The sequence below is a fragment of the Geotrypetes seraphini genome, chromosome 4, assembly GCF_902459505.1.
Source record: "Geotrypetes seraphini chromosome 4, aGeoSer1.1, whole genome shotgun sequence".
Taxonomy (NCBI): domain Eukaryota; kingdom Metazoa; phylum Chordata; class Amphibia; order Gymnophiona; family Dermophiidae; genus Geotrypetes; species Geotrypetes seraphini.
In genome coordinates this window covers 292617267-292644982 of record NC_047087.1, presented here as the reverse complement: position 1 = coordinate 292644982, position 27716 = coordinate 292617267, and the positions used below count along the sequence as shown (strand labels likewise).

General features: G+C 43.1%; 1 protein-coding gene across 1 annotated transcript in view; it reads left to right on the top strand.

The window, feature by feature from the left end:
• Window positions 1–27716, top strand: part of SEMA4G (semaphorin 4G) — a 330270-nt gene that overhangs the window by 87889 nt on the left and 214665 nt on the right. The window contains exon 2 of the mRNA XM_033943303.1: window positions 3456–3677. Coding sequence (XP_033799194.1) covers window positions 3557–3677 — 121 coding nt within the window. The 5' untranslated portion in view covers window positions 3456–3556. The remainder of the gene's footprint in view (window positions 1–3455; window positions 3678–27716) is intronic.

The window sequence follows — 27716 nt, the reverse complement described above, 5'->3', positions numbered from 1 at the left end:
CTTAGACCAGTGCCTTGCAAACTTTGTCCAGCTGCGGTACACTGAATGTAGCGGCTGCGGCGCGAGGCGTCTGGAAGTGCGCGTATGTTGCCGCGATGACATCGCGCATCTACTTGACGTCATCACATTGATGCACGGGTGAAGGCCCTCCGGACAGGCCCTGAGCTGCCAGTAGGGGGATGCCGGCAAGGAAAACGCACGGAGAGGAGCTGGCGCCAGCTGATTGCCTGCAAGACGTGCCTCTCGCTGCGAGAGGCAGGTCCTTTAGGCCAGTGGTTCCAAACCCTGTCCTGGAGGGTCACCGGCCAGTCGAGTTTTCCTGCTAGCCCTAATGAATATCCATGAGAGAGATTTGCATATAGTGGAGGTGACAGGCATGCAAATCTGCCTCAAGCATATTCATTAGGGCTAGCCTGAAAACCCGACTGGCCGGTGGTCCTCCAGGACAGGATTAGGAACCATCGCTTTAGGCTTTCAGTTTCAAGTTTTAAAAAATTTCATTTTAATGCTTATCAGCATTTCTAAGTGTTGTATATTAACATCGACAAACTCATGAAGACCTAAAGAAACACGAGGGAAGGGGGGAAACTACAATATTTTTTTATGTACAGTGAGAGAAACTGGGCCTCTTCTCCCTAATTTTAATCAGTCCTTACTTATAAGACCTAATTTTCCTTTGATTCTTTTCTTTCCTTTTTTTTTCTCTTCTTTTTTGCTTATCGTTCACTCTTTGCCCTTCTGATGTGTTACCCATAAATGTTCTCTTTCTGTTTTAACGATTCTAGTTCACCCCTTTTCCTTTTGTATCTGTACTGAATTTTGTATGTATGTATGTATTATTTTGTAATAAATTATTGTAATGTTTTTCCCCTATTTTAATTTGTAATACACTTTGAAACATTTGACATTGCGTGTACATCAAATTTTAATATAACTTGAAACTTGATAAGGATGTCACTGGAACCACATTCAGGTTAATAAGTTATTGATGACCCAATAAATCCAACGTTGCTTCCGCTGTCTTAACAACTTCTTAATATCTACAACCCACATTGTGGGTTGAATTTGATCCATAATCAGAGAAGGTTATCATGCCACTGTACCGGGCCATGGTGCGCCTTCACCTGGAGTACTGCGTCCAGCACTGGTCGCCGTACATGAAGAAGGACATGGTACTACTCGAAAGGGTCCAGAGAAGAGCGACTTACGATAGTTAAGGGGCTGGAGGAGTTGTCGTACAGCGAAAGATTAGAGAAACTGAGCCTTTTCTCCCTCGAACAGAGGAGATTGAGAGGGGACATGATCGAAACATTCAAGATAATGAAGGGAATAGTCTTAGTAGATGAAGACAGGTTGTTCACCCTCTCCAAGGTGGAGAGAACGAGAGGGCACTCTCTAAAATTGAAAGGGGATAGATTCTGTACAAACGTAAGGAGGTTCTTCTTTACCCAGAGAGTGGTAGAAAACAGGAATGCTCTTCTGGAGGCTGTTATAGGGGAAAACACCCTCCAGGGATTCAAGACAAAGTTAGACAAGTTCCTGCTGAACCAGAGCGTACGCAGGTAGGGCTAGTCTCAGTTAGGGAGCTGGTCTTTGACCTAAGGGCCGCCATGTGAGCGGACTGGTGGGCAAGATGGACCACTGGTCTGAACCAGCAGCGGCAATTCTTATGTTCTTAAGAAAGACAATTAAGGATTGAGTAAAGGGTAGATAGATTTGCATTATGAACTGGTTTTATGAAGAGATTCCTCCAAGGTGGCATACAGCAGATACAGCTCGACATAAAACTTAATAGTAGTGAAATGATCAGACGTAAACGTAAATATAATGAATGAAGTAGACGTGAAGATGGCAAACTGGAAGCTCACAGGAGTAAAATTACATTAAACACAATACAACAGTTATATAATAGAAATATAATAAAGTAGATATCATACATCCGGGGTGGAGGGGTGGGGGGTTCTCAAATCCAGGCCTCGAGGTCCACAATCCAGCTTGGCTTTCAGGATTTCCACAATGAACATATATGCTTCTACTAAATGCAAATACATCTCATACATATTCGTTGTGGAAATCCTTATGTCTGATCATTTCACTATGGTTGTGCTGTTAAAACTATTAAGTTTTATGTCGAGCTGTATCTGCTGTACGCCACCTTGGAGGAATCTCTTCATAAAACCAGTTCATAAATCCCAATTAAAAAAGGACATGGAGGAAACATATTTAACATCAGAGACAGATGAAGTTGCTGTTAGGAGACATTCAGCTAGCCCCTCTGCTGTATTTACGTGCCAACAATTGCACCTGAATTACACAGGAGTATTTTAATCTGAGTTTCAATTAATTAATGCTACACAGCCAAGGCAGGGCTTGAGGGATCCCCTTGTTAAGTTTGTTTTATGGTCGTGTCTTACCCTGGTATTGTAAAGCCAGTAGCAACTCATTTCTGTCAACTGACATAGTATAGCAGTGAGTGATTTGCTCAGAGTTAGTTCTCAATTATGATAGGGGAAGGTGGGAATTTGTCATGCTGCTGGGACATTTTATTATTGTTAATTTTTCTTTGTTATATTATATTATGTTATATGTTTTTCTTATGTTATTAGTGTAAGGTTACATTTTGTTACCTGTGTTTTTATGATTTTGGATGTTTTATTGTACGGTACTCCCCCAAAATTCGCGGGGGTTACGTTCGCGGAGTGACCGCAAATGTTGAAAAACTGTGAATACTGGAAGAGTACTGCATTCGGCACTCCCCCTCCTCCGCCTCTCATGCTCTTGCCCCGCCCACTTTGTTTGGGTGTTTTCTGGAGCTCAGCACCCCCTGACTTTGTTCCCGGCCTAATCTGTGCCGCTTACCTGGTCGCCGTTACCTTAGTCGGCGGCGTCTCCTTGTGCTGCGCCAGAGCTTCTCAGGTAGCGGGTCCCGGGCATCTCCCCAAGCTCGCACGCGCCAGCCCCTTCCGAGTCCCCAGGCGAATGCTGAAGCAAGGAGCTTGCGTTGTGGGAGGGGGCACGGGAGGCGCGTGGCCAGGGAAGACCGCAGGTTGGGGAAGGGAAGGCTGGCTGTGCGGAACTGATAAGAGACAGCATAGGATAGCGGGTTCATTACAAGAATCGCATGCTGCTGTACAAAATGCATGCTACCGTAGCAAGCCAGGCCTGTAGTGACAGAGAGCTTTTCCATTGGTCAGTCATTCGCGGTATTTTCTGACCGGAAGAGGCGATCAGAAAATACTGCGAATGACTTGAGTCCGCGAATCGCGAACATCGAATTCGTGAGGGTATACTGTAATCCGCATAGAATTGTAGGATGTGCGGAATATAAATTTTTAAAATAAATAAAAACTGTTTGGTTTTTGTATTTGTTTTTTAAGAGTAGGAGAAAACCTGGAATAGTTTTAAGGTAAAAGCAACTTTTTAAAACTTGTGCTGTTCTAAATTTTGCATTTCAGAATGATGCAAGTCTAGTGCAGGATTCTTCAGAAGTACCGTGCTGTCCAGTCTGTAGAAGGAGTTTCCTATTGTACATTTGGTGGACTAAACCAGGAGCAGAATGAAAAGACACCTCATTCGTTATCTACTGGCATTCTTTGCAGTATTGATAACAGGATATTCCTCTAGAAGGCCAACTACGGATTTCGATGCAACCCCAAGAACGACGATCGCCTACAATGGTAAAATATATATATATATATATATATATTTTTTTTTTTTTTTTACTTTCCTTTTCCTATATAATTACAAACAATTTCAACTCAGTGAGTTTTCTTTGATGCAAAATTCTGCCATGTGTATCAATGAAATTATAGTCATTTAAATAAATACTAGGTATGAAAAGTAAGATGACTTACTGCAGTGTATGTGGATGAATGACAGGATTGTACTAAGGCAACAGGAGTTAAAAGCGCATTTGTTTGCAAAATGAAAGAGCTTGTAGGTGGATTTTTTAGTTGTAAGACTCTTGCTGTGATCGTCCACTATAAATTGGGAAGACTAGACATGGCTATGAGATAGGCATGGTCCCTTCTGCGTTGTGCTTGGTATTTTGTTGTTTTTTTTTTTAATGGTAATTTTAATGAAAAGTTTAACAACTGATTTAACTCTGGGTATAAAATAAAGTGAAAGGTAAGGGATTTTCTGAGTTGTCTTCTTTTGGTTTTGACATGTGCGTTCATGAGAGATGTTGCTTTCCTCATTTGATATTACTGTGGTGAAGCCTTTCTTTTCCAGATAAAATAGCTTCCTAGATTTTCCGTTGCTTTCCCCTCTGTTTTTTTAAGTCCTTGCATTGGAAGACCATGCGGCGTGATAATGAATTGCAGACGTTTAGCACATGGTTTGCAGAAGTTATTATATCTTGCTGTTAATTAGCTGTGTTGTCTACTCCTGTCAGAATTCTGTGCACAAAAATAGCAAATTCTGCAAGTTTATTTGTCAATTTTATAGTTTCAAGTTTATTTAAAATTTTTATATACTGCCCAATCGGCCTTCTAGGCAGTGAACATATATAGAATAACAATACATCCTTTAAACCAATAACCATTATTAAAAACATTTAAAAACAAACAGAAACTTAAAAGGGAAGAAGGGTTGAACTACAATTTATCAAGTAAAAAGAGAGAACATATAGGGAAAAACCAAAAGGGATGGTGTCTAAAAGTAGAATAAAACTATGTAGCCCTAAAAAGGGCATTTAGGTCCCGAAAGCATCAAGAAAAAGAAATGTTTTAAAATGGTGAAGAGGTGATTCTTCCCGTAAGTGGACCGGAATATTATTCCAAAGAGATGGAGCGCTGACAGAGAAAATAATAGACCTCATTGTGTTGACAAACTTCAGAGACGGAACAGGTAAACAATATTTTTCCTAATTATCATCCATATTCCATTTAAAATAAAATGTTTTTATTCTACCTTTGTTGTCTGGATGTTCTTTTTTTTACATCTTGTTGGTTACATCTTCTTTTTTGCTTTCCTGTCATCTGCTAATTCTCCTTCAAGCGGCTGCTATCCATTTGTCTTTTCTACTCTTTCCTGTCTATTCCCTCACTACACCTGACTCTGACATATTGATCATTCCTTTTTGGCTCTTTTCTGCCTTTCTTGCCCTTCTCCTCTTTTTCACTTTTCAGCTACCTATCAAAGATTCATCTTCTCTCCCATCTCATTTCCTCCTCAGCCCTCCATTCCCTTTCATCTTCAACGTATCCCCAATTACCATATTTCTATCCCCTGTAATATCTATTCTCTCATCTTTTTCCTTGCCACCCTCTTCTCCTTCTCAGGGTTTTACAGTTCTCAGCATCTTCCTTCCTCTACTTTTATAACCCAGCATCTGCTCCCTCCTCCTTCCCTCCCGACCCTTGTAGCCTGACATCTCTCTTCCCTCCTGCACTCTCCCCTATGGTCCAGCATTTCTTCCACTCTCTTCCATCACTCACATTGTCATACATCTCTCCATCACTCCATTCTGTTCCTGGATCCAACATCTCCCTCCTTCTCCCCCTCTATCTCCTATGTATCTCTCCCTCCCTCTCATCCATCCCAATGTCCAATACCTCTCTCTCTCCCTTGCATCCCTCCCCCCATGCAGCATTCTCTCCTTTCCTCCCTTCCACCTCCATATCCATCATTTCTGTTTCTTTCCCACTGTATACCATATCTCTCCCCCTGCCTTGTGCCCTGGGTCAAACTTCTCTAGCCCCCTCCATGCACCATTTCTCCTTTCCTCCTCTCCATTATCATGTACAACATTTCACCCTCTCCCCTCAGCATGCATGTCTCCCTCCCCCTGGTGCCATCATCTTTCCTTCCTCCCCCCCTCCCTTGTACTCTCTCTAGTAAGGTAACAGCAGCGATTCTCACATTCTGACTGCTTCTAACCCGGAAGCCTCCTCTCTGCTGTGGAGAGACTTCCGGATTAGCAGCAAGTACTGTGTGGGAATCGCTGCCAATAACGTGACCCGCCAGCTGACACCACCCAAGATTCTGCGTGGGAAAGGGGGAATTTTGCATTACTATGCAATTCTGCATTGTGCAGAATTCCGCCAGGGGTAGTTGTCCTAACTTCAGGTGTTTCCAGTATTTTTTGTTTGTTTTTTAATTTATCTGTGTATTAATCTGTGTGACACCCCTCATTGACACTCCCCCTCCCCCCGGCACCCTTTGTGAATAATACTAGTCTGGTATTCTGTGTCTTTTAAATGAGATAACATTCAAGCACAAAGTCTATTTTCTGTTATCTCTTAGTTGGAGTCTGGATTGCACGTCCTAAATAATAAACTTTGTCAGCCCAACCTGATTACTGTATGTCGGCATTGGCATGTTCTATAGTGTAATTAATTCTCTCCTGAATATCTCTGCTGTAAAGAAAATGATCCCAGCAATTGATGGTGTTTCAGCATAAAAAGCTATTTCAGCGATTTACCTAGTAACATATTAGAAGACTGAGCATAAAGCTCATCCAGTCTGTATAAATTATCACACATGCCAGCCATGTAAGCTATGGAATTGCTTTTAGCAAGCTTTTGTTGGTTCTTTGGTTCCCTACCATGCTGTGTTGATGAACATACAAGATCCCTTGTCTTAATCCAAGACCAACCAACCTTCCCCCCACCTTGAAAAAAGTACATATAAATGAATCAAGCTTTATAATCTAAACAAAATTAGGGGTCCTTACTACGGTGCACCAACGGATTTAGCATGTGATAATGATTAGTGTATGGTATTTACCACATGCTAAATCTGTTAGCACACCTTAGTGAGGCTGTTGCCTCTTTAGATCCCTATGGCCTTGCTAGACTGTACCTGGCCAACAGCCTGGTAGAATTTACCATATGATAATAATTAGTGTATGTGATAATGTATGTGATAGTGATAATATATGTGTATGTGATAATGATTAGTGTATGGTGTTTACCACATGCTAAATCTGTTAGCACACCTCAGTGAGGCTGTTGCCTATGGCCTTGCTAGACTGTACCTGGCCAACAGCCTGGTAGAATTTACTCAGTTGGTTTACAGGGCGTTTTAGCCTACTGCAGATGTCTGAGTGCATTCTATAAAACTGGATAAACAAAAACAGATCAGAGCAGAATTCCAAGATTCTAGCACAAATAATTTATTCACCACATAAAACAATAAATATATAAATAGTTAAAATCCCTATACATGTTTCGCCCTTACAGTGACTTTTTCATACATAGTGTGGCGAGGTCCCTTCAGAGGCCCTGGGAAGGGTGCAATATGTGTGAAAATTGCCCTATGGCCCCGAGACTAGATCCCAGGGAATGATATGAAAGGAAAGAAAAGGTGGGGTGGATCCCAAAGGAATGGAATGGTCCTCCTCATTCTAGATACTGGAGGGATATACTCCATTCTCATCAGAGAGGGTGAGGGAGAGCTGAAGACCAATTCCAAAGGTTACGGAAGCAGTATATCACGCTTCCAAATGGAAATGGGGTGGGGCTAACAGCAGGAGCCCTCCCAGCCACCCAAGGGGAGTTATCAATGAAGCCAGCAAATCTGAGGGCTGTTGAGCTGGAACCTGATATAGAGTATATGGACTGTACAGAGCTTGGAACCCAGGCCCTGGAAGAACCTGAGGAGATGGACTGTGACTCTCTTTATCCAGGTGCTTCTACAAGGTATTTGCAGCCCAGTGGGAGGCCATACTGAGTTGTATTCAACTGTGAGACGGTGGTGGACTCAAACCCTCATCACCTTCCCTCATCCTTAGTGATTTCAACATCCATGCCAATGGCCCCTCTGACTCCTTCCAGGTTTCTCGTTCTAACATCCTCATACAATCTCCAGCTGTGCTCCACCATCCCTATGCACTAGAATGGCCATTACCTTGACCTTGTCTTCTCCTTCAACTTCTCTACCACAAAATTCTGCACCTCAGCACTTTTCTCTGACCATCATCTATTAACATTCATAACCTATCACCCTCACCCCCCCCCCCCCCCGACCTGGCCAATTACTATCTATACATTTAGGAACCTTCAGGCTGTTGACCTTGGCACCCTTTCCATCACTGTCTCTTGCCTTCCTTCAGCTATGTTGTTATACGAGCCTGTCAGTGAAGCTGTCTTCTCCTACAACACCATTCTCTTCTTTGCTCTAGAAACCCTCGCTCCTCCTCACATCCTGTAAGGCTCTCCAAACCCCCAACCCTGGCTGACCTCCACCATCTGCTACCGGTGCCCTATCTGCTGAATGTCTTTGGCTTAAATTCCGCACATGTTCTAACTTCATACACTTCAGATTCCTGCTGACATCCTTCTAGTCTGCCCTCTCACTTGCTAAACAAGATTATTACGTCCCTTTAACTAACTCTTAGCTCTAACCCTCGCCGTCTCTTTGCCACACTCAACTCTCTACTCAAAATGCCCTTACCTCCAATCCCACCAAACGATGGCGGAGTTCTTCTACGACAAAGTTCACAAGATTCATCTTGAGTTCTCAGCCAGGTCACCTTCCCCCCCACCCACCCCACCTCCATCCATTCTGCCAACCTCTCTTCAATCCCTGCCACCTTTTCCTCCTTTTCTGAAATCACTGTAGAGGAAACTGCACTTCTTCTGTCCTCCAAACCCACTACCTGCTCCTGTGATCCGATTCCCACCCAGCTACTCGGTGCCATTTCTCCCACTGTTGCCCCCTATCTGTCATCCTCAACCTATCACTCTCTACTGGAACTGTACCCAGTGCCTTCAAACATGCTGTAGCTATACCTCTTCTAAAAAAAACTCTCCTTAAACGCCCCCCCCTCCAACTATTGCCCCCATCTCCCCTTTTTATTCAAGCTACTTGAATGTGCTGCTCACTGCCATTGCCTGGACTTCCTTTCATCTCAAGCTATTCTTTTTTTTTTTTGTAAATCTTTATTGGTTTTCAATTAACAGTGCAATACAGTGAAGTTAAACATAAAAGAATCAAACAAAAGTACTTTAAATATACAAATATTTCAACAACAAACATTTTTACCCCCTCCTCCCCTTAACTAATGAAAATAAAACCACATGTATAATTTCAATAAAATAGATATAATGAATAATAATTATAATGTTTTCCCATCTCCTTTCCTCCCACCCTGGATGTGTAAGGAGGACAGATAAAAAGAAAAGGTACATGACAACTATTGTGACTCAATAAATGATGTCAATGGGCTCCACACCCTTTCAAATGCACTACCATATGCTAAAATTTCAGCATTCATTCTTTCATATTTGTAGCTAGAACATAAGTTTGCCCACCAGAAAGTATAATTAAGTCTATCATAACTCTTCCAGTTGCATGTTATCATCTGGATGGCTATCCCCGTCATTATTAGGAGGGACAGAAGAGCCTGCCCTCCACATCGAGGTCCCAAAAGCAGCATCAGAACGAGCCACCACATCCAATCGGTAAAACTGGGTAAAAGTATAAAGGGAGGACCAAATAGCCACCCTGCAAATTTAATGAGGATGAATCACGCAAGACTCTGCCCACAACGAAGCCATACTTCTTGTCGTTTGCTTTAAGTGAAATCGACAACTGCTAGCATCAGAGGGGAGCACAGAGAGGAGCAGGAAGCACGAGGAGAGAAGTAAGGGGACAGAAAGACAGAGAAAAAAAGCTAAGCAACACAAACGGGAGCGGAGAGAGCAGGCAGAGAGGAGCAGGAAGCTAGGGGCAGCGGTGAGAGTTAGCTCTGCCCACCCCCACCACGTCGGCAGTCACCGCCCGAACTCCCCCATAAAAGGGGAGGAGTCAACGGCATGCAGCCGTTTGGCGCGCGGTGAAGGCGAGCGGCAAAGGCGCTCATCTTAGCGAGAGCGCCTTTGCGAAGGGCCTCAAGAAGGGCAGAGTCACCACACCTTAAGGACACCAAGGAACGGCAATCAAGGTAAGGAAGCCAAACAAATAACAAAAGATGAGCTTGCCAGTGTTCTGCACAGTCTGTCATATGTATGACTACCTCCCCTCAGGGAGGCAGTCATATGTATGCTGTCAGTGTCAGGAGCTGAAAAGCTTGAAGAAGGAGGTCAGGCAACTGAAGGACAGGATACACGAATTGGAAGGACTCTACATCACAGAAGACCCACTCAGGCAAGAGAAGGACTTCATGAGAGGGAGACACTTTGAGGAAGAAGTCAAAGAACTTGAGAAATTCATTGAGGAGGCCTACAGGAGGAGGGTAGAAGAACACAAACATCAGAGGGAGGATGAAGACACACCAACATGGAAGGAGAACAAGTGGAAGATGACTCCAAGGAAGAAACCCACAGAGGAATACCGCAGGAAGGAGAGGAATGGTCCAGTCGATGCCCAGAAGAAGAAGCAGCTAAGCATACTGAGGACAAAGAAGAAGAAGAAGCAGCAAAGCACTTCGAGGACATAGACCTGCGACCGGAGCGAAAACTGAAGAAGGGAAAGTCTGCAATCCTAGTGGGTGACTCAATCCTCAGGCAAGTAGACAGCCACATAGCAGGTGGGAGAGAGGATCGAAGGATGACCTGCCTCCCAGGAGCGAGAACAAAGGACATTGTGGACAAAATTAGAAGGATCCTAGAAGGAGCAGAGACGGAAGAGACCACAGTAATGATCCACCTCGGGACAAATGATGTCAGCAGGAGGGACTACAGTAGAAGTGCACTGATAGATCAGTTCACGATTCTGGGAAGAAAGTTGAAGATGAGGACTCAGAAGATTGCATTCTCAGAGATCCTACCAGTACCGTGGGCAGATGTGAAGAGACAGACGGAACTACAATCAATAAATGCATGGATGAGGAGATGGTATGAGGAAGAGGGTTTCCACTTCGTGAGGAAACTGGACAATGTTTTGGGGCAAGAGCAAGCTCTTCAGGAGAGATGGATTGCACCTGAGCGCAGCGGGAACTAGACTTCTAGCAAACAACGTCAGGAGAGGAATTGAACAGGCTTTAAACTAAGAAGAAGGGGAAAGCCGACAGTTGACCAAGAGTCGACGATTCGGAAGAAGGTATCCCGTGAAGATACTAAGTGGGAAAAATGCTGGGAAGAAGCAACGGGCAAAACACAGGAGTTGACTGATCCAAAAGAGGAGGATAAGAGGATTGTAGCACATGAGAAGAAAATAAGGATCGCAGATCAGGGAAAGGAAGCAAAGACAAAAAAATACCAGGACTTAAATTGCATATATACTAATGCGAGGAGCCTAAGGAACAAAATGGGGAAATTAGAAGTCATGGCCAAAACTGAGAACCTGGACATCATTGGGGTCTCTGAAACATGGTGGAATGAAGAAAACAAATTGGACATAGCACTTCCGGGGTACAAACTCTATCGCGAGGACAGGTCAGGTCAGAAAGGAGGAGGAATAGCCCTATACATAAAAGAAAGCATACACTTGACCAGAGTTGACACAGCAGCGACAACCAACAAATTGGAATCGCTATGGATTAAAATACCGGGAAGGAAAGGGTCTGAGATAAAGATGGGCCTGTACTATTGTCCACCTGGGCAAACCGAAGATACCGATGAAGAAATGGAAGCCGAGATGAAACGAGAATGCAAAAATAGTAACACGATTATTATGGGAGACTTCAACTATCCCAGGATAGACTGGAGTCTTGGAAACTCAAAATCACTAGGGAGACCGGATTCCTGGAGGCTATACAGGACTGCTTCATGGAGCAGCTTGTCAGAGAACCGACGAGAGAACTGAATCTAATCCTTAATGGGCTAAGAGGACCTGCAAAGGAAGTGGAAGTAGTGGGACCGTTGGGAAACAGCAATCACAATATGATCAAGTTGAAGTAGGAATACCGAAGGGAAAGAGGACCATAGCGACAACTTTTAACTTCAAGAAAGGAAACTACGAAGCTATGAGGGTAATGGTAAGGAAGAAACTTAGGAACAGCTCAAAGAAATGGCAGACTGTAGAGCAAGCCTGGTCTTTATTCAAGGACATGGTGAGCGAGGCGCAAAATCTGTATATCCCCAGATTCAGAAAAGGGTGCATAACAAGCCGAACAAAAGACCCGGCGTGGATAACTAAAGAAGTGAAGAAAGCAATAGGTGATAAGAAAAATTCATTCAAGAAATGGAAAAAGGGCAAAACCGAGAACTGGAAAGAAGACGGGAAGTATCAAAAAGAATGTCACCTCGTGGTTAGAAAAGCAAAAAGAGAATATGAAGAGAGGCTAGCCAGGGAAGCATGAAATTTCAAACCGTTCTTCAGATATGTTAAAGGGAAGCAGCCGGCCAGTGAGGAGGTGGGACCGTTGGATGACAGAGATAGGAAGGGAGTGGTGAAGGAGGAGAAAGAAGTGTCAGAAAGACTAAACATGTTCTTTTCATCAGTATTTACAAAAGAGGACACATCCAACGTACCGGAACCTGAACAAATCTTCAAAGGAGACCAAGCAGAAAAATTAACATTCATGGAAGTAAGCCTCGAAGACGTTCACAGGCAGATAGAAAAACTAAAACCTGACAAATCACCGGGCCCGGATGGAATCCATCTTAGGGTGCTGAAAGAACTAAAGGAGGAAATAGCGGAACTACTATAGCAAGTCTGTAATCAATCCCTAGAAACAGGCGTGATCCTGGAAGATTGGAAGATAGCTAATGTTACGCCCATCTATAAAAAGGGATCCAGAGGTGACCCGGGGAACTACAGACCGGTAAGTCTGACCTCAGTTCCAGGAAAAATGGCGGAAGTACTGATAAAAGATTGAGGAGCATCTACAAAGGAATAAACTCATGATAACAAGCCAACATGGCTTCTGCAGGGGAAGATCATGCCTGACGAACTTATTGCACTTCTTCGAAGGAATTAACAAACGGATGGACAAAGGAGATCCCATAGACATCGTATACTTAGACTTCCAAAAAGCCTTTGACAAGGTACCCTATGAACGCCTACTTCGGAAACTGAAGAACCATGGGGTGGAAGGAGATGTACACAGATGGATCAGGAATTGGTTGGTGGGTAGGAAGCAGAGGGTAGGAGTGAAGGGCCACTACTCGGACTGGAAGAGGGTCACGAGTGGAGTTCCGCAGGGGTCAGTGCTTGGACCGCTGCTATTCAATGTATTCATAAATGATCTAGAAACATGGACGAAGTGCGAAATAATAAAATTTGCAGACGACACCAAACTATTTAATGGGGCTAGGACTAAAGAGGAATGCGAAGATTTACAAAGGGACCTGAACAAACTAGGGGAGTGAGCGACAAGATGGCAGATGAAGTTCAATGTAGAGAAATGTAAGGTCTTGCATGTGGGAAACAGAAACCTGAGGTACAGCTACACAATGGGAGGGCTGTTATTGAATGAGAGCACCCAAGAAAGGGACTTGGGGATATTAGTGGACAAGACAATGAAGCTATCGGTACAGTGCGCAGTGGCCGCTAAGAAAGCGAATAGAATGCTAGGTATAATCAAGAAGTGTATTACAACCAGAACGAAAGAAGTTATCCCGCCGTTGTATCGGGCGATGGTGCGCCAGCATCTGGAGTACTGTGTCCAATATTGGTCGCTGTACCTAAAGAAGAATATAGCGATACTCGAGAGGGTTCAGAAGAGAGTGACACGTTTGATAAAAGGTATGGAAAACCTTTCATACGCTGAAATACTGGAGAAACTGGGGCTCTTTTCCCTGGAGAAGTGGAGACTTAGAGAGGATATGATTGAGACTTATAAGATCATGAAGGGCATAGAGAAAGTGGAACGGGACAGATTCTTCAAACTTTCAAAGACTACAAGAATAAGAAAGCATTTGGAAAAATTGAGAGGGAACAGATTCAGAACCAATGCTAGGAAGTTCTTCTTCACCCAACGGGTGGTGGACACCTGGAATGCGCTTCCAGAGTGTGAGATAGGACAGGGTACGGTATTGGAGTTCAAGAAGGGATTGGACAAATTTCTGAAGGAAACGGCCAAAACCTTGAGGATCACCTTCCTAGCCCCCAATGAACATTGGTACCCAAATCTTTTGTCCTTATTGTCTTGCATTCATCATGTTGTTTCTGCTTTGGGGTCTTCATTCAGCTGTCGGTGCTCTTTGTGGTAGCTTCATGCTACTCTTGACGTCTTTTTGTACCGTTGCATCTATGACAAATGCCAGCAGATTTTAAACAAGTTTCAGAAATGGTTGAAAAACCCTACTTTAACGTGCCGTTTGCTTTCCCCTTTGACTTGAATGGATACAAGTGAGACCAGTTTTTGGAATCCAAAAACAAGCCATAAGCCAGTTTTATCTGAACATGAACCAGTCTGAAAGTTTTTGCCATGCACGTCCTTTACAGAATCATAAAATTGCAAAAGATAAAGTCGGTTTTAGCTAGCAGAGAATGCCCAGAACTAGAGCCATGATCACAAGGGAGAAATGGGTTTGTCAAGCAAGTTCCTTGTAATATAATCATTGCAAAACCTTACCACCAATAACTAAATGTTCTTAGAATTTGTTAAAAAAAATTAACCTCCCCTTATACTAAACCGTGGTAGAGGTTTCTACTATGGCTCGGAGTGCTAAATGTTCCGACACTCCATAAGAATTCTTATGAGCCTCGGAGTAACGTCAGAGAATGAATGCTCTGGGCCAAGGTTGAAACCTCTACCATGGCTTAGTAAAAAGGGGGGTGGGGGTGGGGGGGTAAATTAAAATAGACTTTCTAAGTGCCAGTTAAATAGCAGTGCGATGGCTGGCAACATTAGTCTGTCATTTATAAAAGTACATTGAAATCCCAGACACTTCTCCTAGGCTTCGCTGTTATTTGTTGACATCCTCCCGGATATGAGCAGAGTTGCACATTACTTGAAGTGAATCTAAAAAACCCTCCAAAAAAACTGAAAAATATTTATACTCGGAACATTCTTGGAAAAAAAACTTGCATGCTACCACTTATAAAAAAAAAAAATTACAATTGGCTACACTAGAAGACAGTCCCAGTGATTATAAAAAAAAAAAAAAAAAGGTATAAAGAACCTTCTAGCTCAGGGGTAGGGAACTCCGGTCCTCGAGAGCCGTATTCCGGTCGGGTTTTCAGGATTTCCCCAATGAATATGCATGAGATCTATTTGCTTACACTGCTTTCAATGCATATTCATTGGGGAAATCCTGAAAACCCGACTGGAATACGGTTCTCGAGGACCGGAGTTCCCTACCCCTGTCTAGCTAATAGTAAACTAGATACACAATAATTGGAAGAAATGTTTTAAATCAGAAAGTACTGTAATACTGTTTTCAAATAACAGTGGTTCCGATGGAAAACTGAACCAGATTCTGTATGCCTGCACTTTTTAATCCAAAGTTGTGTATACCTAGAAACAGAGAAACATGACGGCAAGACCATAATAAGGCCTGTCCAGTCTACCTATCCACACCAACTGTTATCCGGACTGCTCTGGTGAGGTGGGCATTAGTGCCCTAGATAGCTAGTATACCTGAAAGGGCTAGGCCCCAGGAGCTGCGAATGGAGCAAGGGTGACATAGGTACGGGTAAGCTAGATGCGCATCTCTTATGAGAAGCTTAGAGTGATATGGGGACTAATACTGTGCCAGAGTACACCTGGCGGGGCCTCCGCGTGTGCGGATCGCCGGACTCGATGGACCTAGGATCTGTTCCGGAGATGGCACTTCTTATGTTCTTAAGGCTCAGGGAAGGTCCTTGCTCAGCAATCTGACTATTGAATTGCTTAACATTGCTAATTTAGTTTTATCACTGGTTGGAAAGACACCACCCTTGCCTTTTTTTGTTTGCACTTTATCCAAGGCGAGGTCCTCGTCTGCTCTGCCTACTTTAGTTTCTGAACATTCTGCAAAGATAAACCTCCCAAATTTGTTCCACAGTAATTTGGGGATGCTAAGTTTTGAAAGTGGAATCTACTGGATCAGCATTAATACATATCTACCATAAATGCTACCCTCCCTCCACACATAATCAATTTTATTATACAATAAGGCCATGGTAGGGGCATTTGGTGTCTTCCATCCTGTGGCAATCAACAACCTGGCAGCTGTGAAATTATTTTTGTAATTTTATAAAACTATTTTTATATGTATGAAAAATATACAACAAAAATACTGGATACGATAAAACAGGTATCCTTAATGAGGTTTGCTTCAGCATTTCCAGAAACAAGTCCGCTTGAGTGACATAGCCCAAGAAGCGTACTACCTTCAGACGAGGCAAAATTGGGTTTACATCATTAAAGAGAGAAAGCTTGACTGTGTGAAGTTAATAAGGCACCAGTTGACCACCTGCTAGGAGTACAGTAGTTGCATAGCTATTATGCTTACTGTTCCATCAGTTAAATGAAATAAGATTGGTAATATAACACCCAGCCTGTGTCAAATGTCCACAAATAATTGCTGCCAGACTGCAAAAATACATATTTAACAAAAAAAGCAGACCACTTGCTCTCATGGTTGAGCACCATGGGAGTAAAAGGCTTCTGATTGTTAAACGAGTAAGAACCTCAGTTGGTGAAAATGTCTCTGGCTCTGGGCATTTCTTATTGCCTTATATATTTATTTAACTTAATTTTGCAATTTCTGATTCTTTGTAGGTAGGTTATTTTTATTACCTATACTTGTATGATAAGCTTTTACTTGAGGTTTATTACGTTCCCTTAGCCAATTTAATAATCACCAGAGATATATCTAAGGGTGGAAGTTATCAAGTTGCGTTAGGGCTTTGTCACGTTAATTGCCTCAGTGCTACTTAAAGTGCCCTAATGCATCTTGGCTTAATTTACTACGGTGATAGTTAAGGGGTCCTTTTATCAAGCTGCGGTAGGGGTTTAACGTGCGTTAAACCGCCTGCCGCGCTTGCCGCTAACGCCTGCATTGAGCAGGCGTTAGTCGTTTAGCCGGCCGCGGGGGTTAGCGCGTGATGAAATTTCCGACGCGCTAACCCCGCTAGCGCGGCTTGATAAAAGGACCCCTAAGTTTCAATGGTTTACATAGTAATGATATGCAAAAAATGCAAAGGGCACCCCCTACTAGTAGTTTCTTATGACAACCACTAGGGGGACATATTTCCATAGAAGGACATTTTAATTGTGCAACTGGTGTCAAACTGTGCAGAATCAACTGGGCCCAAACATCCTCCCCTGCACCACGAATGGTGTGAGAGTTAAGTGGGGAGGGAAGGGAGTGGGGAGGGGGCTTCAGCCGAGGGGAGACTCTCTTTTCTGCTGCTCTGGAAGTATTGGGCTGTGGCTGATGCCCCTGGGCTGCTGGAATGATGCTGCTTGCAAGCTGCCCCAAAGCAACATTATTCTTTTAGAATGGAATCTTGTGTTGAAATCAAGGTGCAGTAAAAGGTGATCTTCTGCCACACCTCAATAAACACCCTCCCCACCCAAATCATGACTTCCATTATTTGAAAACTGGTTTTCCCTGGGATACCTCAAATAAAGTTGCAAAATCAAAATAAGCTAAATAGTGACGAGGACGAATCAAAAATTAAAGTTAATTGTTAAAATTACGCGATAACTGGAACAGAGCTAGCAAAATGCAACATATGAACTCATGCATTGCCTGTTGGATAGTTCATCCACGCACAGTGCAGCACTCGTCCTTTAGTCGTGTGGCAGCCACGCGGTCAGAAACATGGACGCTCCATTGCAAGATTGCACTATCAAAGATTGCACTATCAAAGTAATGCTTTTATCTGGGCAGAGGACGTGAAACCTCTGGAAACTCACCATCAGATATTGACTCAGTGCGGACATAGCACCATGAATCAATGAAAGGTTTAAAGCGGAAAGAACAGGTGTAACCGATGAAGGTCATTCTGGTCACCCATCAACATCGCGCATACAAGAGCACATTGACAGGACAGATGCCTTGATTAGAGAAGACCAACTTATAACGGTGTCTCAATTGGCTGCAAATTTGGATATCGGCTATGGATCTGCTATCGGCTATGGATCCAGGAAAGTCTGCACATGATGGGTTCCCAAACGGCTTACTGATCTACACAAACAGCGTGTGGAGGTTGCAGCCCAGTTCCTGAGAGGGTATGAAGAAGATCCGAGTATTCTGGAGAGAATTGTCAGTGTCGACGAGACATGGGTGCATCTAATCTAATGCTTGGCTTTATATACCGAGTCTTCAGTTTAGGAAAGCTCGACTCGGTTTACAATAGTTAACTTAAATACGAACCATAAGAAGAAAGAGTAGGAAAAATTAATTTCCAAAGTGCTTCGTGAATAAAGTGGTTTTCAGAAGCTTACGGAACGATGGAAGAGAACCGGAGCTTCTAAAAAGAAACGGGAGATTATTCCAAAGTTGGGAAAATTTAAAAATCAAGGATTGACCAAAAATCTTAACTCCTTTAATCCCTTTTCTGGAAGGAAGAAATAGTTTAAGTTGTTGGTCGCCTCTTGCAAAAGAGAATCGATAGAAATTCCAGGATAGAGGAACTAGAGGAGTGACAAATACCATAAAGAATTTTTAAAATGACACAAGCACATTTAAATTGAACTCTAAAGTAAACAGGGAGCCAACGAAGACTTTGAAACAATGGTGTCACATGATCGAACTTATATTTCCCGAAAATCAATTTAGCAGCAGTATTCTGGACCATCTCTGCGACCTGGAGAGCAAAAGATAAAAATACGATGAAGTAAAGGAAGCTCACCTGGATTCCGGAGCAGCCAAAAGCAACTTCTCTGCAGGAATGCAGAAGCTAGTGGAACGATGCAACAAATGCTTCGTCTTGCATTGGGGGGGGGGGGGGGGGGCTATGTGGAAAAAGGATATGTTCAGTTGCTCACCATTACTTCTATTAAAGCCGTTAAATGTATTTTGCCTTTACTTTTTGATGTACCCTTATTGTGCTAAATATGCTGCTGAAAGCCTGAATGACGGCTTATTTGTGTTCCCTCTATAACAAAGTCCCTCCTTGAGGGCCGCAATCCAGTCGGGTTTCCAGGATTTCCCCAATGAATATGCATGAGATCTATTAGCATACAATGAATGAAAGCAATGCATGCAAATATATCTCATGCATATTCATTGGGGAAATCCTGAAAACCTGACTGGATTGCGGTCCCCAAGGAGGGACTTTGAGACCCCTCCTCTATAACTACCTTTTTCTGCTCAATAGTTTTCTGTTGTTCTCTTTTGAATTGTCATTGGATCTCTCTTGAAAGATGGCTATTATTTTACAAGTCCTGAGAAACCTTTTTCACTTAATTGAATCCTATTAGGTACAGTGTTAGGCCTCGACTATTTCTTTCATGTTTTAGGGTGAAAGTCATCTGGTGCCTTATTAATATTATAGTTGATTTCTCTCTAAATCAGTGTTCTTCAACCTTTTGACTCCTATGGACCGGCGGAAATAAAATAATTATTTTGTGGACCGGCACCAGTCTGCGGACCGGCAGTTGAATACTGGGCTAAGTCGTGCCCATCTCCACTCAATCTCCGCCCCAGGCCCGCCCCCATACTAGTACTAATTGTAACACATTATTTTCCATTCATTTTTCATATATACACACAATATAATTGTATTAACAACACATAACGGTTAACAACAAAATTAAAATTAAAATACACAAAGCACACTGTATGCTTTTTAACATTCATTCCTACCAGAAAACAGATAACCCCATGCAAATGCAGGACCAAAACCTAAAAGTACTAATATTTACAAACAAACCCTAAGATGCAAGACTCTGCAAGCAGTACAACCCCAGAGGAAAAGAAACAAATGCATTTCTTCCTGAACAGACAAATCAATCACTAAATAAAAAAAATAAAAGCATTTCCCCTACCGTTGTTTTCTCTCTCCCTCCATGTGCCTTGCTTTCTGGCCTACCCCCCAGTGTTATCTTTGGGCCAGTCCACTGTACGATCAACGTGGCGTCTTCGGGTTGGCTCCCTGAGTGCTGCATTGCACAAAGCTGAGGGCAGCGGCTCCTCGCGCGTGTCCCGTGCCTCATCTGGAAGCCTTCCCTCTGATGTTGCGACGTCAAAGAGAAGGCTTCCGGTTCAGGCGCGGGCCGTGCATAGGAGCCTTTTCCCATGGTTTTGTGCACTGCAGCACTCAGGGAGCCGGCCCGATCGCACCGTGGACCGACGGCTGAAGAACGCTGTCTTGGGCCTGATGGACGTGCCGGCCCTGCGGACCGGCACCGGTCTATAGACTGGCAGTTGAAAAACGCTACTATAAATCATTCTGAATTATGTAAATCTAGGGCTAGTACTCCTCTTGGATTATGTTGGCCCGAGTGTATTTCTATCTAAATGCTGCAGTAAAAAGAATCTCAATAAGTATATCTGTTTTATTCTTGTTCCATTATTTTAGGGTTTGCCTAGGGTTTTAGTTTTCTGATGTCTCTCCTCGAATATTATTTATTTCATACTCTGTAATTTTTGTAAAATGTCTTCTGTGTCATTCCCTTTCATCATGTTGCAGGAAAAGTTAATTGAAAAAGAAAATATTTTGTGGTTTAAATGAGTTATTTTATTTTATTTTTTTTTAACTTTTTCCCCTCAAAAAAGAAAATGGGTATATTTTATTTTCCTCTTTCAAGGTGTGTTTCACAGTGAGATTTTGTGCATGAAATTTGATGCTTTTTAGATGGATGGATGGATTTATTCATTCAGTTTTCTATACCGTTCTTCCAGGCAAAATCTCAGAATGGTTTACATCAGGGGTGTCCAACCTGCGGCCTGAGAGCCGCATGCGGCCCAGTGAAGTATTTTGTGTGGCCCTGGTTGAGGGCGATGCAGTGTTTTCCTCTGCTGCCCCCTGGTGTTTACCTTCTTGCCGGCTCCCTCCTCTGTCTTGCTGCAGCGTTTGCGCAGCCCCAGAAACATTTTTTTCGGCCAATGTGGCTCAGGGAAGCCAAAAGGCTGGACAGCCCTGGTTTACATTTATTGTGGATGTAGTATCTTTGTTTTTCTTTATTGATTTCAAATATCCTCTGACTTGGTCATCCTTCAGAGTCTGCTCCTGAGTTTTGAAGACCACATTCAAAGTTATTTCTCATGCCAAGTATATTAAAGTGCAGTAGGATGGATGCATGACAATACTTGGCATGTGTTTGTGTTTTCTTCGTTTATGCTTCACTTTTTGAAGCATTGACAACATTTGTAATGTTTTCGTTACACATATAAAAACCAATAAAAATTGTTGAACTAAAAAAAAGAAAAAAGTTATTTCTCTTATAAGAGCTTTCCCCCAGCAAAGAGGAGCATATGTTCAGATTAACCCAGTAACATTGTCCACAGGGTTTAGTCGCTTCATTTTTTTTTTTTTTTGGGCAGAACAGTTTATAACATACAATAGTACAATAGTCAATCAAAGATCATTAACATTTGGATGATTTTATAAAAGAAACGTAACCAAGCTGCCATTTTTGTCTTATCTAGTGGAATACCTAGTATGACACTCGGAGCCAATCATTTTTTAACACTCACTCTATATAAAAATTTTATTTTTAGTAATAATAACATAAGACTAGCCGTACTGGGTCAGATAAGTGGTCCATCTAGCCCAGTATCTTGTTCCTGCAATGTCCAATCCAGGTCACAGGAACGTGGCAGAAACCCCAAGTAGTAGCAACATAATTGAAGGCCTTCTCTGCATCATAGCTAATGGCTGGTGCCGGGGCATCAAGGTCACACATCCCTCTCAGGCCTGGAGTTTTTTTCACCTATTTAGTACTACATGGTGACATTTTACAAAACCTGTTTTGTTCTGAGGCCACTAACTTTGGTAATACTTGGGCTAAACTTTCTGCCAACACCTTTGCAAATATTTTTGTATCAACATTTCAGTAAGGAGATTGGCCTGTAAAACTCTACCCTCAATAGGTCTTTATTTGGGTTAGCACTAAGCCCCCTAAAGTATCCCTCCTCCTCCTAATAAGCTTGGTTTACTTCCTTAATTTAAAACAAAACAAAAAACCCCAAATGTTTCTGCATTCCCTTGGGAGTAATAAGCTTTAAAATGTGGATCCAGTAGTAACTAAAATAACTTTGTAATGTTCTCCAGTGAAACCATCTGAACCAGGTGATATACTTTAATTTTAAATTCTTTATCAGTTGTGTTTCATTTACAGAGGAATTCATCGAGGCGCATTAACCGATAGCACACACTAAGGAGCAAATTCTATAAGTGGCGTCCTGATTTTAAGTGGCATACCACTGCCTAAAAGCCAATCGATTTACTTGACTCACTTTTACTACATTTTGATTTCAAGAGTGGTGAAGTGTAGAGTGACCAATTTTCCCCAAGTCTTGCAGGAACTCAATTTCCCCCATCCCTGCGAATTTTGTTGCTGTCCCTGCCCCATTCCTCTAAGTTCAGCCTTGACCGCACACGCCTCGAACACTTATGATTTTAAAGTGTTTGAGGCTTGTGCAGATGAGGACAGAGCTTAGGCATTGGTGGAATGAGGCATTATGACATCACAGTCTGAGCTCTCGAATGTTGCTACTTTTGATTTTAAAGTGTTTGAGGCCTGTGCAGATGAGGACGGAGCTTAGGCATTGGTGGAATGAGGCATTATGACATCACAGTCTGAGCTCTCGAATGTTGCTACTTTTGATTTTAAAGTGTTTGAGGCCTGTGCAGATGAGGACAGAGCTTAGGCATTGGTGGAATGAGACATTATGACATCACAATCTGAGCTCTAGAATGTTGCTACCTATGATTTTAAAGTGTTTGAGGCTTGGGCAGATGAGGACGGAGCTGAGGCATTATGACATCACAATCTGAGCTCTAGAATGTTGCTACTTATGATTTTAAAGTGTTTGAGGCTTGTGCAGGTGAGGACAGAGCTTGCAGGAATGGGGCCAGGACAGGAAAAGAACTCGCCGGGATGGGAAAATGAATTCCTGCCAGGGCGGGGAAAAATTTGTCCCCCTGTCATTCTCTAGTTTTATGCCTCTTTTTTTTTATTATTTTTTTTGCTGGTTTATGAGATTTTTGTTGAGATTTGAGGTTTTGGACTGCATGCTGTCACCTAGGCTCAAATATTTCCATATCAGATAATACTTAAGAATATCTGATTACTATCCAATGTATTGTAAATTGCTTTGGGTGAATCTCTTCATGAAAAGGTGGTTAATAAATCCTAGTTAATAATAATAATAAATCTTCCTTTAAAATATTCCAAAACTACTCATTCAGTGGTTCTTTCCTGGATAGCTGTTCTCATTTGCATTGTTTTGCCTGGGACAACACATTTGTTCAGTTTCTTGTGGTTGACTCTGTTCTCACGAAAGCAGAATTGTGACGTGCTTTATAAAGGATAAACTCTCCTTGCTGCAATTTTATTGTACCATCGTTAAGTGCAATTAGACTTCTATTTGAGAGGAGGCAGCTTATAAAAGTGAATCGGGCCGTTTCCATCACTCTTTCACATTTGGTTTTGTCGGGTTAAAGGTAGGAAGAGAGGCTGGATAGGCTGGGGCTCTTCTCCCTGGAGAAAAGGAGACTCAGGGGAGATATGATAGAGACCTTCAAGATCATGAGGGGCATAGAGAGGGTGGATAGGGACAGATTCTTCAGACTGAAGGGGACAGCAAATACGAGGGGGCATTCTGAGAAACTGAAGGGAGACAGGTTCAAAACAAATGCAAGGAAGTTCTTTTTCACCCAAAGGGTCGTGGACACTTGGAATGCGCTACCGGAGGAAGTGATCAGGCAGAGTACGGTACAGGGATTCAAGCAGGGATTGGATGGATTCCTGAGGGATAGAGGGATCGTGGGGTACTGAGTAAACCAACCTGGTCATGCATGTGCAAGACCGGAGGGCTAGGACTTCGATAGGAGGGCAGAACTTAAATGGGAAACCAAGGTGGCAGGGGAGCCCCTTCTGATGATTCAGACAGGCCTTGACCTGTTTTTGGCCACCGCGGGAGCGGACTGCTGGGCAGGATGGACCTGTAGTCTGACCCGGCAGAGGCACTGCTTATGTTCATATGTTCTTATAAGATCCCAGACACAGCGATTAGTCTTGAGGGCTGATGCAATAAGTTCTTTTAGCGTGGGGAAAATTCAAACGAAAACCTCTATTCTAAGCTTATTCCAAAAAGGATTTCAGTGTGGGAAAATCTGCAGTTCAACCACCGCATTAAAGTGAATCATGCAAACCAACTGAGTAGGTAATTGGCAGCAAACAAAACTGAATTTTGCCATACTTTTCCTTACATTCCCATAAGATCTTTGCCTGAGGCCCACTAAGGTGATATCTGCAGGATCAGATGAGGCGACCCGCAGCACTTCACCTCAGAGAACATGTGGCCCAAGTGGGCCTTTGTAGCTGCCACCTGCACTCCAAGGTGCCTCCGGCCCTTGACACCCGGCATAGGGAGAGCCTCCATACGGCCTGATCCCCTGAACCAATAATACCTGCAAGTCCAGGCAGGTGTCTGCTGGCGTAATCTGCTGTCATCTTAACAGTGTCTTCCTACAGTGTGTCAGGGGGGTCGGTCTGTCAAATAAAACAATTGGTTTATATTTCGGATGTCAAAAGGTTTCATGATGTGGGCATTAGGGTGGTGTGCGTTGAAGCGTGGCACACCATTGAAAGGTAGAGTTTGCTTATTCAGGGCCTTGTTGCATCAGGATGGGATATGGGTGGAGATTATGCAAGGGCTGCGCATTGCAGTCAGTGCATGGTAAGTAGTACACACTAGAGAATGATGCGGGGACAATTTTGTCCCCGTCCCTGCAGGAACTCAATTTCTCCATCCCTTTCCTGTGAGTTTTGTTGCTGTCCTTCTTCCTGCCCCAGTCCTATAAGCTCTGTCTTAACCGCACAAGCCTCAAACACTTATGATTTTAAAGTGTTTGAGGTTTGTGCAGACGAGGACGGAGCTTGGGCATTGGTGGAATGAGGCATTATGACATCACAATCTGAGCTCTAGAATGTCGCTACTTATGATTTTAAAGTGTTTGAGGCTTGTGCAGATGAGGACAGAGCTTAGGCATTGGTGGAATGAGGCATTATGACATCACAATCTGAGCTCTAGAATGTTGCTACTTATGATTTTAAAGTGTTTGAGGTTTGTGCAGACGAGGACGGAGCTTGGGCATTGGTGGAATGAGGCATTATGACATCACAATCTGAGCTCTAGAATGTTTCTACTTATGATTTGAAAGTGTTTGAGGCTTGTGCAGATGAGGACGGAGCTTGCAGGAGTTGGGTAGGGACGTGTAAATAACTCACTGGGATGAGGAAATTAGTTCCCATGGGGACATGGAAAAATTTGTCCCAGTGTCATTCCCTAGTACACAGTAACTGGCAAATGTTCAGTCAAGGTTGGTTAACCCAACTCCACCTCTGTAAGTGGCATTACATTCAGGTGCTCTATATAAGCGCAAATGCATTAAGGCACATTGGAGCTTATCTATGCAGAAAATTCAAGGAGAAATGCTGGACATGCCCCCAGGAGTTACTGCAAAGCCCTTGCACTTAAAGTGGCTTACTTTGCACTGTTAATCTGTATTAAGTGCAACACCTAATGCTTTTTAGTAAACACGCCTGTTTGTCTATGCTGGCACTCAAAAGAATATCATGGAAGTTTACGGGAGTTAATACCAGCAAGAAGGATAGAAAACTAAAACACAGGCCGCCTTTTATTAAGCCCCAGTAGAGGTTTCTGCCGCAGCCTGGAGCGTTAAATGCTCCGATGCTCATAGGAATTCTCTGAGCATCGGAGCATTTAGCGCTCTGGGCCACGGTAGAAACCTCTACCATGGCTTAGTAAAAAGGGGAGACAATTACTGTATTTTCTCGCATATGACGCGCGCGTTATACGTGGTTTTTACAAACCGCGCATACCCTTGCGCGTTATAGAAACATAGAAAGATGACGGCAGAAAAGGGCTACAGCCCATCAAGTCTGCCCACTCTTCTGACCCACCCCATCAAGTCTGACTGCTAATGACCCAGTTCCCTAGCTCAACCCCCGTAGGGATCCCACGTAGATGTCCCATTTATTTTTAAAGTCGAGTACACTGGTGCCCTTGACCACTTGCACCGGAAGTTTGTTCCACTGATCCACCACCCTTTCTGTAAAGAAATACTTCCTGGTGTCACCATTAAATTTCCCTCCTCTGAGTTTGAACGGGTGCCCCCTTGTGACCGAGGGTCCCTTAGGGAAGAATATATTGCTTTCCGCCTCGACACGACCTGTGATGTACTTAAACGTCTCAATCATGTCTCCCCTTTCTCTACGCTCCTCAAGAGTTTGTCCAGTCTTTCCTCGTATGGGAGACTCTTGAGTCCGGAGACCATTCTAGTGGCCATTCGCTGGACCGATTCAGCTCGAAGCACATCTTTTCGGTAGTGTGGTCTCCAAAATTGCACACAGTATTCCAGGTGAGGTCTCACCATGGTTCTGTAGAGCGGCATTATGACTTCAGGTTTGCGGCTGATGAAGCCTCTATTGATACATCCCAACATTTGCCTTGCCTTGGATGAGGCCTGCTCCACTTGTTTGTAACATAGTAACATAGTAAATGACGGCAGATAAAGACCCGAATGGTCCATCCAGTCTGCCCAACCTGATTCAATTTAAATTTTTTTTTTTTTTTCTTCTTAGCTATTTCTGGGCGAGAATCCAAAGCTTTACCCGGTACTGTGCTTGGGTTCCAACTGCCGAAATCTCTGTTAAGACTTACTCCAGCCCATCTACACCCTCCCAGCCATTGAAGCCCTCCCCTGCCCATCCTCCTCCAAACGGCCATGGCAGCCTTCATGTCTGCGCTGACGATTACTCCCAAGTCCCGTTCTTCTGAAGTCCTAGCTAGTGTTTCTCCGTTCAAGGTGTAAGTTTTGCATGGGTTTCCGCAGCCGAGATGCATGACCTTACATTTCTTTGCGTTGAAGCCCAGCTGCCATGTCGAGGACCAGTTTTCCAACGTAAGCAGATCCTGCATCATACTATCCTGTAGATTGCTTTCACTTACTATATTACATAGTTTTTGGTGGAACTCTGTATGCCATATATATAAAATGGAAAGGACACTAGCTGTCCAAAAAGGAAATTATAACAAATTTCAAGATGTGTGGAGGCCATTAATAGATTATTGTAAAGATTAAAAATATTCTTCCCTGTATAAAAATGTTAAGACATTAAGGGGGGAGGGGGGATTTTTGATTATAATTGAAACAAATCATTTTCATAAATAATTAAGGGAGGGGGTAATATTTTATATTATGATGATCAATTATAGGATTTCAAGTATATTTGAATGCTTAATTGATAAATGTCAATATTGTACTTGATTTAAGATTTGAAATGAATAAAGATTAAAAAAAAAAAAATCTTTTAAGTGCAATTTCCCAGCTCCTCTGGGAGCAGCTATCTTGGCAGAAGATAGTCCCTGCACAAAAGAGCTTACAATCTAAACACACAAGACATGATACAGTTAAGGGGAGCGGTTAATCTGATGGCTGGGTTGGAGGGCAGTGGAGAGTAGGGTTATAGATCGAAGGCTATATCAAAAAAGGTGGGTTTTCAGTCTGCTTTTAAACAAGGGAAGGGGCTTGGACAAACTCAGGTAATTTATTCCAGGCATAGGGGGCAGCTGGATGAAAGGAACAAAGTCTGGAATTGGCAGTGGAGAAGGGTAAACCTAAGAGCGACATCTAAGGAACGGAGTTCTCTGGGAGGTGTATAAGGAGAGAGAAGAGAGGAGATATTTTGAGGGGCAGCAGAATGAACACACCTGTAGGTCAGCAATAGGAGCTTGAACCGTATGCGA